This window comes from Tamandua tetradactyla, chromosome X (assembly GCF_023851605.1).
Source record: "Tamandua tetradactyla isolate mTamTet1 chromosome X, mTamTet1.pri, whole genome shotgun sequence".
Taxonomy (NCBI): domain Eukaryota; kingdom Metazoa; phylum Chordata; class Mammalia; order Pilosa; family Myrmecophagidae; genus Tamandua; species Tamandua tetradactyla.
In genome coordinates this window covers 6,814,602-6,832,029 of record NC_135353.1, presented here as the reverse complement: position 1 = coordinate 6,832,029, position 17,428 = coordinate 6,814,602, and the positions used below count along the sequence as shown (strand labels likewise).

The 17,428-nt window shown below is 50.4% G+C and overlaps 1 protein-coding gene across 2 annotated transcripts; it reads left to right on the top strand.

The window, feature by feature from the left end:
- Positions 1-5,575: 5,575 nt before the first annotated feature.
- Positions 5,576-13,158, top strand: FAM3A (FAM3 metabolism regulating signaling molecule A). 2 transcript variants are annotated; one of them, XM_077146684.1, is made up of 10 exons: positions 5,576-5,692; positions 6,028-6,103; positions 7,997-8,110; positions 9,784-9,807; positions 10,306-10,429; positions 10,544-10,602; positions 10,916-10,966; positions 11,342-11,426; positions 11,502-11,628; positions 12,422-13,158. In XM_077146684.1, exons 2-10 carry the CDS (start codon positions 6,091-6,093, stop codon positions 12,515-12,517), a joined length of 693 nt encoding a protein of 230 aa, XP_077002799.1. In that variant the 5' UTR covers positions 5,576-5,692; positions 6,028-6,090; the 3' UTR covers positions 12,518-13,158. The 2 variants fall into 2 exon arrangements, with proteins under 2 accessions (XP_077002799.1, XP_077002800.1); XM_077146685.1 differs by lacking the exon at positions 5,576-5,692 and adding an exon at positions 5,701-5,921.
- The last annotated feature ends 4,270 nt before the right edge of the window (positions 13,159-17,428 follow it).

Here is a 17,428-nt window from a genome sequence, read left to right as displayed (position 1 = left end):
ATTACATTTGCAGTCGGCTAGGAGGCGTGTCTGCTACAGTGAATGATGTTTGACTTAACTGGCTGGTGCTTAAATGAGAGAGTGCAATGTAGCACAGCCCTACCAGCTCAGCATACCTCATCTCAGCACTCACAGCTCAGCCCAGGCCTTTGGAGATGCAGAAAGAAATCACCCCAGGGAAAGTTGTTGGAACCCAGAGACCTGGAGGAAAGGCCAGCAGAGATCACCCTTGGCCTTCCCACGTAAGAAAGAACCTCAGATGAAAGTTAGCTGCCTTTCCCCTGAAGAACTAACAAAATAAATCCCCTTTTATTAAAAGCCAGTCCATCTCTGGTGTGTTGCATTCCCACAACTAGCAAACTAGAACAATAGACGATAAAGATTCAGATGGTATAATCTAGGAATACCTAGAGTGTATAATGATAGTGACTAAATGTACAAATTAAAAAATGTTTTTGCATGAGGAAGAACAAAAGAATGTCATTACTGCAGGGTGTTGAAAATAGATGGTAATTAATATTTTAAAATTTTAAGTTATGTGTGAGACTAAAGCAAAAATTGTTTATTTGGTACAAAATTTATATTTTGACTAGTGCATTCCCTAATATAACTTATGTAGACAGCTTAATTTAACACCATAAGTACATGGAACCTTGAGTAGGACATGAGATTTTGTAGGCCTGTCCAGAGTAATGCCCGGATAAATCCCAGAGTGATTTGAGCAGTGAATAAAGTATTTGCAAAGTCCCATTGGAGGAATGGTGAGAAAGAGGGAAAATTCAACTTCCCCAAGTTGAATTCTTGATATTCTCACAAGAAGTGCGGACAATCAAAGCTATAGGCTGAGCCCCCAATCTTGGGATTTGTTCATATGAAACTTAAGCCCACAAAGGATAGGTCAAGCCTACTTAAAATTAGGCCTAAGAGTCAACCCCAAGAGAACCTCCTTTGTTGCTCAGATATGGCCTCTCTCTCCAGCCAACACATCAAGCAAACTCACCACCCTCCTCCTGTCTACGTGGGACATGACTCCCAAGAGTGTGGACCTTCCTGGTAACATGGGACAGAAATCCTGGAATGAGCTGAGACTCAGCATCAAGGGATTGAGAAAAACCCTAGAATGAGCTGAGACTCAGCATCAGGGGATTGAGAAAACCTTCTTGACCAAAAGGGGGAAGAATGAAATGAGACAAAATAAAGTGTCAATGGCTGAGAGATTCCAAACAGAGTCGAGAGGTTATCCTGGAGGTTATTCTTATGCATTAAGTAGATATCACCTTATTAGTCAAGATGTAATGGAGAGGCTGGAGGGAACTGCCTGAAAATGTGGAGCTGTGTTTCAGGAGCCATGTTTCTTGAAGATGATTGTATAATGATATAGCTTTCACAATGTGACTGTGTGATTGTGAAAACCTTGTTTCTGATGCTCCTTTTATCTACCTTATCAACAGACGAGTAAAACATATGGAATAAAGATAAATAATAGGGGGAACAAATGTTAAAATAAATTTGGACTGAAATGCTGTTGACTGGTGAGGGGGAGGGGTGGGAGTATGGTATGTATGAATTTTTTTCTGTTGTCTTTTTATTTCTTTTTCTGAATAGATGCAAATGTTCCAAGAAATTATCATGATGATGAATATGCAACTATGGGATGATATTGTGAATTACTGACTATATATGTAGAACGGAATGATCAAAAGTTAGAATGTTTGCGTTTGGTGCTTTTTGATATTTAAAAAAAAAAAAGATGTAATGGAGAGGATGGAGGGAACTGCCTGAAAATGTAGAGCTGTGTTCCGTTAGCCATGTTTCTTGAAGATGATTGTATAATGATATAGCTTTCACAATGTGACTGTGTGACTGTGAAAATCTTGTGTCTGATGCTCCTTTTAGCTACCATATGGACAGATGAGTAAAACATACAGAATAAAAATAAATAATAGGGGGAACAAATGTTAAAATAAACTTAGTAGATTGAAATGCTAGTGATCAATGAAAGGGAAGGGTAAGAGATGGTACGTATGAATTTTTTTCTGTTGTCTTTTTAATTCTTTTTCTGAATTGATGCAAATGTTCTAAGAAATGATCATGATGATGAATATGCAACTATGTGATGATATTGTGAATTACTGATTATATATGTAGAACGGAATGATCATATGTTAAGAATGTTTTTGTTTGAGCGGGCCATGTGGCTCAGTGGCAGAGTTCTCGCCTGCCATGCCAGTGACCCAGGTTCGATTCCCGGTGCCTGCCCATGCAAAAGAAAAAAAAAAACAGTGGATAAGAATGTTTTTGTTTGTTTGTTGTTATATTTTTTAAAAATGAATTTTAAAAAATGGTGAACCCCAAATAAATCAGGAAAGAGTCAGGGACATAGTTAGAGTAACGTACAAAGTCAGTTGCCTGCTTTATGTATTGTGCTACAGCTGTATATGACATCACCACTGAAAGGCACAGGGGTCTCTAAACTACTTGTGCTGGTTTGAAACTATCGTGGACCCCCAAAAAGCCATGCTTTTTAATCCTCACTCAATATCGCTGGGTGGGATCTTTTTTTATTGCTTCCATGGAGATGTGATCGACCCAATTGTGGGTGGTAACTTTTGATTAGGTGGGTTCCATGGAGATGTGTCTCCACCCATTCAAGGTGGGGTTACTTACTGGAGCCCTTTAAAAGGGAACCGTTTTGGAAAGAGCTACAGAGCCTGCCCAGCCACAGACCTTTGAAGATGAAGAAGGAAAATGGCCCCAGGGGAGCTTCATGAAACAGGAATCCTGGAGAGAAAGCTAGTGGACATCATCATATTCACCATGTGCCTTTCCAGTTGAGAGAAAAACCCTGAGCATCATGGGGCCTTCCTGAACCAAGGTATCTTTCCCTGGTTGCCTTAGATTGGACATTCCTATAGCCTTGCTTTAATTTGGACATTATCGTGGGCTTAGAACTGTAAATATGCAACTTATTAAGTTCCCCTTTTTAAAAGCCATTCCGCTTCTGGTATATCGCATCCTGGCAGCATTTGCAAACTAAAACACTACTTTTGCAACTTCCTATGAGCCTGTCATATTTCAAAATAAAGAGTTCTTTTTAAAATAATTTGGACATGATAAATCTAAAATTCCTTGTGGCCACTGCTAGGGTTCTGCCCCAAAAAGATGTGTTCCCATCCTTACCCCATCCTGTGGTTCGGATCTATTTGGAAATAGGTGTGGGTGTGATTAGGTAAAATGAGGCCAAACTGGATTAGAGTGGGTCCTAATCCAATGACTGGTGTCCCAGTGTCCTCATAAGAAGAGGAAATTTGGACACAGCTCAGAGGAGACAGGGGTGGGGTGGGGAGACGGCCATGTGACAGAGGCAGAGATTGCACTATGCCACACACCAGGGAACCTCATGAGTGGCCGCCACCGCTAGGACCCTATCGACATCAGAGTAAGCACAGCTGTGCCTACAACTTGAATCGGACTTCTAGCCTCCAGAACTGGAACAATAAATTCCCGTTGTTTAAAGCCACCCTAGAAATCACTGCTACTATGAGTTTATATACCCTTCCCCAAGTCTTTTACATTGTAATGCACAAATATATACCCATAAAAGCACACGTAAAACATATAGTATTCTTTTGTGTGTGCTTCTTTCTGCAGACATGTTAGCATCCATTGTGTGTCATCCTGAAACTTGCTTTTTATTTTTCAATTCCGCCCCAGCCCCCAGTTCCATTCTTCTCTCCCCAAACTCCTCATATCCCTTTGTCCAGGGCACAAAGAGTGCCCTCTTTGCAGAATTCTCTCTTTGGTTGAGGCTTCAGCTTCTCTCTCTTAGTTAATGGCCCTTAGCCAGGGGGCCCCTCCTGGTTTTACTTGAGTGTGTGTGGATTCTGGATTTTCCCTTCCAGATTAACACCTGGGGTATCCTTCTAAAATTAGGGTAGGACTCCTACTAAACGCTCTCCTTGCCATTCTTGTAATGTCTCTTCAGACTGCTGAAGCTGATCTGAGCTATGAGTGACCTGGAATGACAAATAGTGGCATTTTCCAGAATGCTGACCTCAGTGGGGAAAGGAGATAACCCAACAGGGAAAACTGGGGCTGAAGGGTTGCCCTGGCAACACCCCCAACATGATGGAGAGGGCAAAGAACTGTGGGGTTCAAGTGTAATCCTCTATGTGTTTGCATGGAAAACATCGTACCCCAGGGAGGATAGGAGACTAGTGCAAGGCTATCCTGCAAGTCACTGAAGACCTGGGACCAAATCCCAGGCCAGTGTCCCATTAACTCTTACTGATCCCCGGAGGGGAGGTGGGCTTGCCCCTGAGTCCTCAGGGGGCCTCATTAAACACACTTTTCTACATGCCTGCTCCGTGCTGGGGTTAAACGCTGTCCTCTAAGAATTGCCAGTCTGGCAGCTGCCCTCTGCCTCTGCCCGGCACCACAAGAGGAAACTTTGGGAGGAAAGATCCCCAAACACCCCAGAGTTTGGCAAATGGTCAGCATTATCTCCGATCCACAAGTCTGGGGCCAAACCCAAATACTGAGCCCTGACCAAACCAGCAGGTTGCTGAACTGACTCCTTTGACCCTGTTGGGGGAGAGAGGGAGTGTTAGGTCTGCCGGAATAGAAGCTACTGGATTCTAACGGGTGCTCCATCACTTCCTGGCTCTCTGACCCCTTTCTGTATTGCGGATTAGCTCCTAAGGTGAGGGGAGGGGGAATTCCAGGAGTGGCCTCATAGCGTCAAAGGACATAGATGTTTCCGTGGCTCTGGGTGCATACAGTCCGGCTGCCCTCCAGAAAGAAGGGTCCGACTGGCGTGCAGGCTCTCCAAGTGCAGTGGTCAGGGATGCCTTCCTGCAGGGTGGGGAGCTTCCCCCGGGCTCTGACGGCAGGGGCCTTCAGGGGTGGGGCCCTGAGAAGAAAAACACAGCCCGGTCATCTCGGCGGTGTGGGGAACAACGAGGGATCGGGCTAGGGACATGGGTAAGGGCTTTCCAAAGGCCATAAAGAAGGCCTTAGCCGGCCCCCTCCCCATTTTGAGAGTGAGACACGTTGGGGTGTGGACGCGCTGACGCAAGGAAAGCCCATGGAAAGGGAACCCCGGCTGGCTCTGGCTCCTGGGATTCTGGGTTTTTTCCCCATCTGTTCTTCTGAACCTTCCGAATTTCCAAAATGCACCTGCATCATTTCGAGAACAATTCCTAAATCTGTCCCCAGCCCAGCCGCCTCTTCCCAGGCCTCAGCGATCTAGCCCCAGGGGGATAGCTTGGGTGGCCCGGGACAGCGGTAAGGAGGGCCCTTCCGGGGCGGCGCCCGCGCGGGCCGCACGCTCGGCCAGGGGCGGGGCCAGGGGCGGGGCCACCCAGGGTTCCACCCACTAGGTGGCCCCGCGGCGCAGGGCCTGAGCGCCCTGCACCCCGCGGGGCAAGCGGCGGGGGGGGCGGGGCGTGCAGGTCGGTGTGGGCGTGGCCATCGCTAGCCCCTCCCCGTCGGCGGCCGGGCGCGCGCGGGGGGAGAGGCGGTGCCCGCGTGGGGAGGGCCCCGCTCCGGCCGCCATTGACAGCCGCGCCGGGCCGCGCGCTGCGCTTCTGCCCTCGCCTGCTCTGGCCGGGCCGAGCCGAGTGGGGCGGCCGGCCAGCCCGGGCTCCCCCCCACCTCGCCCCGGCCCGAGCCCGCGTCTCCCCACGGCCAGGCAAGTCGTGCCGTGGGGCCCGGCCCGCGTCGCGGCGCTCAGAACCGAAGGGGCGGCCTGGGCTCGAGCCCTAGGCCTCCCATGAGAGGGTCTCCGAGCCCTGGAGACACGCTTCCTCTTCCCAGGCCCCGGGCGCGGCTCCTGCGGGCGCGATCGTGAGCCGACGGCGGCCCGGGGACCCGTCCCGGCCGGCTCAGGGCTTCTTCCCGACCCCCGCGCGGTCCCTGAGGTCTGCGGGCCCCGTGAGCGAAGCGGGACACCGAGCGCGCCCCTCACCCGGCAGGTGCCCTGCACCGAGCCGCCCCGGCCCACACCCCAACCTTTGTTCCCCGCAGCCGCGCACGATCCCCCGACTGCATCCAGCTGCCGGCGGTCCCTACTCGGCGGGCGAAGTGGACATGAGGTTGGCAGGTGGGTGGCTTCCCCAGGCCGGGAGGGAGGCCCTCACCCCCCACCCCCCGTCTGCGTCTGGAGGGGCCCTGGGGAACGGATGGTTTGGGGGTTGCAACCTGAGGAAAGGAGGGGGCCTGGGCTCAGACTGGGGGAGGAGAGAGGAGGGGTCTTAGAGATGACCCTGAGCCAAGTCGCCGTGGGGTCTAACGGTTACCATGAAGGTGCTTTGGGAGGAACAGGTTGGGAGAGGGGCGCGTGGAGAGCACAGCTCAAGGATTCAAGTTCAGAGCTGCTAAGGTTACAGTGCTACAGGTGTATCCAGGGGGAGATGGCTAACAGGCAGTGGGCGTGGGGAGCACAGGGTCAAGAGAGGTCAGAGCTGGAGGTAGAAAATTGCCAGTCATTGCTACACGGAGCTGAATTCAAGACCTGGGAGCGATTCTTGAAGACAATTGTATGACTATATAGTTTTTACTATTTAGTGACCATGTGATTGTGCAAACCTTGTGGCTGACCCTCCCTTTATCCAGGGTATGGACAGATGAGCAAAAAGAAAAGGGCAAAAAATAAATAATATTGGAGGGGGGGGAGATAAGGTGTAAAAAAAATTGGGTTGATTGCAATACTAGTGGTCAATGAGAGGGAGGGGTAAGGGGTATGGGATGTATGGGGTTTTTCTTTTTTCTTTTTATTTCTTTTTCCAGAGTGATGTAAATGTTCTAAAAATGATCATAGTGATGAATACACAACTATGTGATGATATTGTGAGCCATTGAGTATGTACATGAATGGACTGTATGTGTGTGAAGATTTCTCAATAGAAATATTTCAAAGAAAATTAAAAAAAAGACCTGGGAGCTGGCATCAGCTCAAAAGAGAGCGTGGAATAAATGCATATGTGAACAAACAAATTCAACTTGAAAACTAAAGAAAAAAGTAAATGGTCAGGAGGAGAAGGCAGCCTGGCACCTGAGGAAGTCCAACTTTTAAGGGGAGGGTAGAGGAGGATGAGCTAACCAAGGAGAATGAGGAGAGTCTGGAGAGGTGGCATTAGAAGACCGTGGTGGCCTGGAAGCCAGCAGGCAGGCATGGGCCCCGCAGATGCCAAGAAAAACGAGGGCCAACAACTGTCCCTAGGTGACTTGGTAACCAGCTGTTTTGGTGGCGGGATGGGACCAAGGTCAGACTGGAGTAGGTTGGGGAGAGAGAGGAAGGGGAGATGATGGGAAGACTGAGGGTAGATGAGTTTTGAGGGGTGGGATGGGGAAGGAGAAGGCAGGGGAAATGGGTCAGTAGTTGGATGGGGATGTGGCTTTGTAGGGGGACTTTTTCTTTTTTTTGCTTTTTGAAGATGGGAGATGTTGAAAATGCAAGAAAACAGCCAGAGAGAGAGAATGATCAGTATTAAAACAAGATATCTGAGAAGGGAGGAGAGTGTGAGATCCAGCTCACAGCAAGTGAAAGGACTGGTCTGAAAAGGAGTAGGGACAAGGGTGCATGGGTGGCTCAGTGGTAGAACGCTCACCTTCCATGTGGGAGACCCGGGTTCAATTCCCTGACCATGTACCCCCCAAAAAAGGAGTAGGGATACCTCCTCCATCCTAATAGTAGGAAAGAAGGTAGGATGAGGGGAGACACAAATTTCTCTACTGTCTCCGTGGCAGGAGATTGAGGGGCTTCCCAGGTGAGTGCCAGAGCCCCTCTTGAGCAGTGAGTTCTGGAAGCCTCCTTCAGAGGCAAGTCTCCTTGCCAGAGAAAGCCAAGCTGAGCAGCCTCAGGGTTGGAACTTGGGGAGCTCAAGTCTCCCCCTTAGGCCTGGTGGATGATGCTAGAGGTGAGAGGGGCCTTGGAGTCACTTGGGAGCTCACCACCATCTTAAGGGGCATTGCCCCACATGTGTCCTGTCTCCAGGTCCCCTCCGGATTGTGGTGCTAATTGTCACCGCTGGCCTCACCTGGATCATAGCTAACATCCTCCTGGGCGGGCCTGGCAGCGGCTTTCCTCGCATCCAGCAACTCTTCACCAGTGAGTGTATCACTCTTTATTTCCCCACTGCCAATGTCACCAGAGCAGACAGCCAAGCCTGTTGGCTGAGGCTCGGGGTGGAATGCGGGTGGCGTGGGGGATCCTTCTTTTCCCTGGCAGGGCCACCAGTAGCTGCCGTCAGTCTGTCTCCTGACTTCAGTGGTGGCCTTCCCCCTACCACCCAGTCACCTTCAGCCAGGAAAGTCAGTGCCCACACCGAGTAGAACTCAGTGGCCAGTTGGAGTCTGTAGGATCAGAGCAAGGGGCAGAAGGAATGTCATCCCATTTGTTCCCTGCATGCTTTCCACCAGGCTCAGAGAGGGGGAGGAGACTCACACCTTGTTATTGGTGACCCTTCACCTATATACTGCTTTTTTTTTCAATTTTATCAATAAAATAATTGTCAGTATTTATTTACATGGCCTTATAAATGTGTGTATTTATAAGAGATAAAGATTTTAAAAAACATAACCATGCCTAAAATGAGTAATTCCTTAATTTCATCAATGTACAGTGTTCAAATTTCCAAATGTCTCACAAATGTCCAAAGTATTTTATATAGTTTTTATAATCATGATCCAAATAAGCACCACATTCTGTGAGTGGTAGTCTTTTAAAATTTTATTTTTTAATGGCCATTAAAATTGATCTTTTTTTTTCCTTTTGGTGTAAAATTCAATGAATTTTAACACATATATAGATTTGTGTGACCATCCCCATAATCAGGATATGATACAGTTCCATTGCCCTGAAAATGTCCTTTGCGCCATCCTCCTCCTCACCCCGGCAACAACTTATCTGTTCTCCAACCCTGCAGTTTTGTCTTTTCATTCTACCATATAAAAGGAATTTGTATGTAACCTTTTGAGACTGACTTCTTTCACTCGCCATAATGCCTTTGAGAATCATTCAAGGTTGGGCATGTGTCAGCAGGTCATCCTTTCATATTGTTGAGTAAATAGTACATTGTATGGATGTAACACCATTTGCCCATTCACCCACTGAAGAACCTTTAGTTGGTTTAGTGTCTTACAGGCAGCATATATTTGGGTCGCGGTTGTTATTTTTTAATCCAACTTGAAAATCTCTGTCTTTTAATTGGCTTGTTTAGACCATTTACGTTTAATGAATTAGATCCAACTTTTTTTTTTGTTTTCTTTTCAAACCATTTTTAATATTCCATGATAATTTACTTACAGTGCTTTTGTCTTTACTGGTTGCTCTAGTAAACTTAACTTTTCATAGTCTATTTAGCATCAATATTTTACCCTCCAGTACCCATGCAAATTAGCATTCTGTGCCCAAATGGAGTCAGTCGGGTTGAAGTGAGGAGCAGGGGGGTTCCTCTGAATATAGGCAGTGATGCCCTGGTCACTCCCTGCAGGCTTTCTGCCAGGCCCTGAGAGGGGGACAAGAAACTATACATGGCTATTGGTGACACATCACCTGAGTGCTTTTTACAGTTCTAATTTGCTGTTTACCCGAAGCAGGGATATTTTCATCCAAACATCATTTAGAATGAACCAGGGACCATGCCAAGGTCAATCTAGCTTCTTCCCTGACCCCTGAGCATGACCAACCCTTCTGCCTTCCCCTTCATGGAGTAGGGCCAGCTGACTTGCTGCAGGCCCTGGAAGGCCTCGATGCTCACAGAAACGATTCTCTTCCCACAGGCCCTGAGAACTCAGTGACTGCAGGTAAGGCTCCTGTCACCTCTCTGCTTCTCCCTGTGCCCACCCTTCACACTGCCTTTGTGACACCCCCCCAGACACCTCCCCCCCACCACGGATTACTAGCCATCAGAGCCACCTGCACAGGGACTTCTACGGGAGATCATCAGGGGAATGGCCTCCCCATGCAGGCTGCGTTCCACGATAGCTCAGCCTTCTACCCCTTGTGCTTGGTTCCTTGCCACAGAACAACCCCAACCCATCCCTCTGACCTTTCTCCTCTTCCACCAGTAGCAGGAAGTGCCTTCTCCTTAGGGTTCCTGTCACTCCACCCCAAGGTCAGCCCCAGTGGGACACAGAGGCTCTGGAAGTGTCCCCAGCCATGGCCTGAGGCATGTCCTGCCATCCTTCCCTCTGCCCCATGGTTACTCCCTCCACCCAATGGGATGGCCCTGGCCTCCTCCTCTCAGGGCACAGAGTGACCCTGGGGCAGGCCTGCAGGTCACATCTGCTGTTTCTGCCCAGAGCCCCGGGCCAAGAAGTACAAATGTGGCCTGCCCCAGCCATGTCCAGAGGAACATCTGGCCTTCCGCATGGTCAGTGGGGCCGCCAACGTCATCGGACCCAAGATCTGCCTCGAGGACAAGATGTGAGAGCCCTGTGGTGGGCAGTAAGCTGAGAGACGGCGTGGGGGGCCAAGGGGCCAAGTCGGTGGGGCAGATGTGCCACCCCCCCCAGGGACGGCTTCCTTTCTCTCTCCCAGGCTCATGAGCAGTGTCAAGGACAACGTGGGCCGCGGGCTGAACATTGCCCTGGTGAATGGTAAGTCACGATTCGCGGAACAAAGCTATGATCGCTGGAAATAACTGGAAGGTGGGGGGTCGTCACACTGGAGGGTGCTTCACGGAGAGCTTCGAATGCCAGGCAGGGGCTCCTTGGCTTTGGGCAGGCAGCAGCTTTTGGAATAAGGGCCATGGTGGGGAGGAAAATGGGGGGAAGTCTCAGAAGCTTCTGGAAGGGCTGCCTGGCAGCCATGGTGGTCAGGCCCCACCGATGCTGGGGACTGGCCCAGCAGGATCCCCTCCCTCTCTTCCCCACCACCACCACCTCGCCCCTTCTCTCCCTCCCCTCCCAGGAGTCAGTGGCGAGCTCATCCAAGCCAAGGCCTTCGACATGTGGGCAGGAGGTGAGTGATAAGCTGAGATGCTGCCTTTTTACTGTGCAGCAAGATGATTTGGCATTTTTCTCTGCAACCCTGCTCTCTGTCTCATGCCCAGGGATTGGGGGTTCTCAGCCTGTCCAGGGGATGGGGAGAGGCAAGAAGGGGGCTTGCTCGCGGGGCTGTGTGGCATAGCGGGGCAGTTCCGGCTTCCTGTACCCGTCCGCCCCCTGTTCTCACTTGGTGACCCTCGGCTGGGCGCATCCCTGAGCAAAGCCCTACTACTCCACTTTCCTTGTTTGGACAACAAGGCTTGGGGCTTCAAGTGGTGGCTGATGCTCCCAGTTCCATGGCACCCTGCACCCCCATCCCCCCCAAAAAAACCCCCACCCCCTCCCCCAGATGTCAATGACCTGCTGAAGTTCATCCGGCCGCTGCATGAAGGCACCTTGGTGTTCGTGGCCTCCTACGATGACCCCGCCACCAAGTGAGTGACTCCCGAGGCCGGCTTCTGCCTCGCCTGTCGCGGCCCGGGCTCACACCTCTTCCTCCTGTGTGGCAGGATGAATGAGGAGACCAGGAAGCTTTTCAGCGAGCTGGGCAGCCAGAATGCCAAGGAGCTGGCCTTCCGGGACAGCTGGGTATTTGTGGGGGCCAAGGGTGTGCAGGACAAGAGCCCCTTTGAGCAGGTATGAGGAGGTCGAGCTCCCCCACACACACACACACACACCACCTTCTGGCCCCTTCTGCCTGGTCGCCCGGGGACCCCCTTCTGCTCATTCTGCCTGTGACTCCCTGAATTCGGCACCAGCAGGGCTCTGAGCTGGGACCCCTTGGAGGGGCTCTGGGCTGAGGTGGCGGAGGGGGTGTGTGGCCCTGGCCCCCTGAGCCATCTGTATTGGGAAGGGCAGCACAGCAAACCTTCCCTGGCCTGACCTGTGTGCATTTTACCCCAGACGGTTCACAGCTAGGGCCCCTGCCCCCCCGCCCCCCACATCTCCCAGATGCCATCTTCCCTAAACCTCGCCCCCCCACACACATTCTCCCTGCCTGCCTGCCACCCCACCATGCCTGACTGCCCTCTGTGCCTTCGCCTGGAGTGCGCACAGCCTGAAGGCGTCCTGCTTGCCCCGCACCCCCCACCCCCCGGCAGGCCCCCACGCTGCCGGGGCTGTTTTGGGGAAGCTCTGGCTGGCGAAAGAGCAGAGACAGTCCCCTACCCTTGCCCCTCTCATAACTCCCTGTGGGCTCGGTGAGAGCAGATGCATGCACCCCCTCCTCTGCCCTCCCTTCCTGGTGAATGCCAAGCACACAGAAGCAGACATAAGTCCACCCCCCCCCCAAAAAAAAACACCTTGAGGGGGTACCCTCAGATTGCAGAATCAGCTGATGCCAGAGCCCTCCGCCCCAGCTCGTCCCACGCCCCACCCCACCGGGAGCCCGGGCCGTAACTTCCTGCCCCCTCCCACCCACCCCTGACAGCACGTGAAGAACAGCAAGCACACAAATAAGTACGAAGGTTGGCCCGAGGCGCTGGAGATGGAGGGCTGCATTCCTCGAAGGAGCATGGCGAGCTAGGCAGTGCAGCCCAGCAAGAAGAGCAGGAGGCTGTGGGGGATGCTGGCCCGGCACCCCTCCACTGTGGGGAGAAAGCCCAACGGCCCAGGGCGGTGGTCTTGGGCCCCCACGCCCCCTCCCAGACACGTCGCCCTCTTGCAAGACACACGCTGGGGCTCCAAGGTGGACTGGAGCGCAGCCTTGAGGCGGTGGGGGCTGCAGGGACCGGCCCTGGCGCACATTGTCACAGGACCCCAAGGCACCCATCTCCCCCTCTGCCCAAAGCTGCTGCCCAAGGTCGGCCCTAGCCTGCCCTGCATGGGAGCAGCTTTCTGCTGCCCGGAGCCACCTCCTTCCTGATTTCCCAGTACCCCTGGTCGGCAGCGTCCTCAGGCCCGTCCCCTCCCGCCATGCCGGGACGGTGGTGCTGCTGTCACCTGCTCAGTGCCCTGTGGGGTGGCACTCAGAGCCCCCAGGGACTCTGCTTCTGGGGAGCCAAGCATGGCTTGGCCACGGGGCCAGGCTGGCGAGGGGGCAGCGAGGAAACTGGGGCCTGATTACAACCCCTTAGCAGGGCCTGTGGCAGCTCCTGCAACTTCCCAGGGGCCCGCTTTCTAGTTGCCCCTTGAATAAATCGATGACCCCAAGTGGGACAAAGCGCATTCAGGTGTAGTCATACATGCAGAGTCAGGGGTGGCCGTGTGTTCAGTCAGAGGGGACGGGGGCAGCCACTGTCGTTTGATCTGTGACCTTCCCTGGCCTGGCCAATGTGCATTTCACACACACCAGGGCTTCCACACCGCCCCACCCCCCCACCACCACCAGTTCTTCAGTTACACACGCATCACCCACCCAGTCCTCACAGCACCCCAGGAAGCAGGTTGGGGCACTATCTCTACTGCGCAGAGAGATCAAGGTCACAGGAAACAGACGGTCATTGAAGGTCCGGGTTGCAAGGCTGGCCTTATACCCCGGTGCCCCTCGGGGACAACTGCTGTGATTTCCAGCGCGTTCCCATTTCACTCAATTCATTTGTTATCCAAGCTCTTGCCACGTGCCGCCCCGGTGCCCAGCTCAATGCTAGAAGCTAAGAACGGGGGAGTGAGCCAGATGGCCCCAGGGGTGTCTCCCAGGGTCTCTGTAACTATCCTGGCTCCCACCCCCGCCCCGGCCAGGCAGTCGCTGTTTGTCCTCTTCCACTGACATAAGAGGGCTATGTGAAGTGGAAATCTGGCAGGCAGGGCTGTCCTGCTTCCCCTTTTGGGTAGTTTCACAGGAAGAATCGCCAAACTACATTTCCCAGCAGCTCTTGTCACTAAGGTCTGACCTGGAGACCAGCAGGGAGAAAGGAGGCGGGCAGGGGTGGGCTTTGGTGTTTCTGCTGGTGAACGTGGGCATGAGGGGGTTGGGTTTTTCTGCAGCGGCAAAAATGAAGGTCCCTGGCTGCAGTCACTAACTTCGAGGGTGTCAAGAGGCAGAGCAAAAAAAGGGCTCAACTTTTTTTTTTTTTTTTTTTTGGCACGGACAGGGGGCCCGGGGTGGTGTGGTTTTGGAGGCAGCTGTTGGGGTACATGCAGCAGCTCCCTTGGCAGTCAATTCTTCGGTGGTTTTCTAGAACATCCTAGAGCCTGTTCTTCCGGCCTTTCCGACAGTTTTATAAGCACCCAATTCCCTGCGTTAATGTCCTTCTCTTCAGAAACTAGCTCTTATCTATATGAAACAGCACCAAGGGGGAAGGAGCCCCGTGATAAACCTGGGGACTGCATAGGGCCCCTTAGTCATTCTCAAATGGCTACCTAGCCAGGCGCCTCTCAATGCACCCCAGCCTCAGACTGGGTCCCCAACTCCTCAGATATCTGTGCCCTCCTAGGGCTAGAGCACAGATGTCACCCAAGGTGGAAGCCTCAGGTCAGCACTGGAAGCCCGCGGTGGGGTGGAGCACAGCTTGCCTGCCATTGCAAAGTGGAGGTAAAGCTTTGAAGCATGCCTACCCTTTTGGAGTCAGGACATTGTCAGTTACAAGTGACACGAACACCCAACTCAGACTGTCATAAGCAGAACTAAAGCAGGGCCAGGGGGGAGGGGTTACTGTTTCCTGCAATGAAGCAAAAAGCCCAGGGGTAATTCTAGTTTCAGACACATAGGGTCAGCAGGACATGGGCGGGGGGTGGGGGGGGTCTCCCTCTCTTGACTGCTTTGCCCTGTATCAGCTTTGGTTTCAAACTCACCATCTCCCCCAGGTAGGAAGGAGCAACAATAGAGGTTCCAGTTTCACAACCCCAGTAGAAAAGAGGGTGTCCACCTCCCCAGGAGTTCGAGCACAAGTCCCTAAACTAACTGGCATTGGTCCGGATTGGATTATAGATTCATCTTTGCAGCAGTGTTTGTGACTACGAATGGCTGGACCCAAGCAGGTGCCACCTCAGTGACCAGGGCTGGGGTCATTCCCATGCAGACCACGTGTACAGAGACTGAAGGATGCATGGTTCCCCCAAGGGAAATTGAGGTGCTGTCACCTGATGCTGGGCAAGCAAAAATGACAGCTGTCACTATACTTCCCTATGAATACTAAATGCATCCCATAATTATGCTGGTATATAAGAGGTATAAGAGAGGCTTTCTATGTATGCTTAATTATCCCATGATATCCCTGGAGGCTGCTGCCCAGAGGGCAGGACCCTGTGACATAATGCAGTGACTGGTCCCCCTGCTGAGCCCTCAAGTAAATCTATGTTGCTTTGGCTCTCCCTATCATTTGTTCCATCTGTTCTCTCAGTCCAGATGACTTTTGAAACTAGATATCTGGCTTAATTTGTAGAGCCCTTCCAGGATAAATTATGATGTCCCTAAACTAACTATAAATCTTCCCTTGCTTTTTAAAAAGAAAAACATTTTTTGTCTGTGAAATATAACATATATACAAAGAAAAGAAAGAAAAAGCTGTGATTTTCAAAGTACACGTCAACAAGTAGTTACAGAACAGATTTCGGAGTTTGTATGGGTTATCATTCCACTATTTCAGATTCTTCCTTGTAGCTGCTCCGAAACACTGGAGGCTAGAAGGAATATCAAGACAGTGATTCAGCAATCATAATCATTTGTTGAATCCAATTTTCTCTATTATAACTCCTTCTCCCAATCTATAGGGATCTTCAGGCAATGCCGATTCTGACATTTTCACATTGAGAAGGGTGTTGACACTAAAGGATAGGGGGGTGGAATTAACTGATATTCTTGGAGAGGCTGGGCCCTCTGGGTTCCAGGATTTACCTGGCCTAGGAACCCTCTAGAAATTATAGGTTCCAGGAGAGCAATTTTAGAGCATGAAACTTTTACAGACTCTGCGTTCAAGCCCTAGATGTTCTTAAGAGTTAACAGGAGTTGAGGAGGAACAAAGGAATGTCATTACTGCAGGGTGCTGAAAATAGATGGTAATTAATATTTTAAAATTTCAACTTATGTGCGAGACTAAAGCCAAAAATGTTTATTTGGTACAAAATTTATATTCTGACTAGTGCATTTCCTAATATAACTTATGTCGATAGCTTGGTGGAACACCATAAGTACATGGAACCTGGTAGCACATGAGATTTTGTTGGTTTGTCCAGAGTGATGCCCCAATGAATCCCAGAGTGATTTGATCAGTGAGTGGAAAAGTATTTGCAAAGTATTTTTAATTTTGTATGTATAATTTTGTTTTTCTGTTTTCGTTTTATTTCTTTTTCTGTTGTCTTTTTATTTCTTTTTCTGAATTGATGCAAATGTTCTAAGAAATGATCATGATGATGAATATGCAACTATGTGATGATATTGTGAATTACTGATTATATATGTAGAACGGAATGATCATATGTTAAGAATGTTTGTGTTTCTTGTCATTTTTTTTAATTAAAGATTAATTTAAAAAATGTAAATAAAAAAGAGTTAACAGGAGTGATGTTGGTTGGGGTTTAACAAACCGTGGCAATTAGCACCATCTATCTGAAGCTTGCATAAGAGTAGCTTCCAGAATGGCCTCTTGAATCTATTTGATCTCTCTTAGCCACTGAAGCCTTATTTTATTACACCTCTTTTCCTACTTTTGGTGAGGAAGGCTTTGTCGATCCCGCAGTGCCAGGCCCAGGCTCATCCCTGGGAGTCACACCCCACGTTGTCAGGGAGACTTTCACCCCTGGATGTCATGTCCCACGTAGGGGGGAGCGTAACTTGCAGAGTTGGGCTTAAAGAGAGAGAGGCCACATCTGAGCAACAAAAGAGGTCTCCTGGAAGCAAGTCTTAGACCTCATTATCGGTAGTCTTAGCTTCTCCACTACAGACATAAGTTTCATAAGAAACAAGCCTCAAAATACAGGGCTTGGCCTATTTTCTGAGGCATCCCCAGTGGTTGAGAGGGTACATGGGGTTTCCCAAATGGATAAGTTCAATAGTTCCTTTTTTTTTTTCTTCAGACCATCAAAGGAGTCTACTAATACTTTTTAATTATAGCCCACCATAGTCTGGCATGTATCTCGGTATGACATTAAGCTATACAGAATTCCTGTTCTGGACTCCAGGAGTTTGGGTTGTTTAGATGAGCTATCCAGAAAAGTTGATTTAAATGGTGTGTTACAGAAAATTTAGACATAATAGACATAATAAACCTCTCTGCCTCTGGCCTTATACGGTAGGTGAGGGTCTAGAGTACATACACTATCATCTTTTACCCTGTATTCTGGTTTACCTTAGTCCCAGCCACAGTGGCTTTGTTTTTATTTCTAATTGAGGCCTGATCTCTTTCTTGGTTACTTTAACTGCTACCGTATGGAGCTATTCTGACTTTCAGGGCTGCAAAATTCCATTTCTGGGTCTTACGTGTCACACAATTACTCAGAGTTCCAGGGAAACACCAGGTAATGCACATATAGTTCAATGTCTCAGAATGTAGAAATACAC

Bases quoted from the DNA above. Each gene is read 5' to 3' on its own strand.
- FAM3A (XM_077146684.1), top strand. The intron at 8,111-9,783 runs GTGAGTGTATCA...CTCTTCCCACAG, and splicing joins CATCCAGCAACTCTTCACCA to GCCCTGAGAACTCAGTGACT. The intron at 11,427-11,501 runs GTGAGTGACTCC...CCTGTGTGGCAG, and splicing joins TACGATGACCCCGCCACCAA to GATGAATGAGGAGACCAGGA.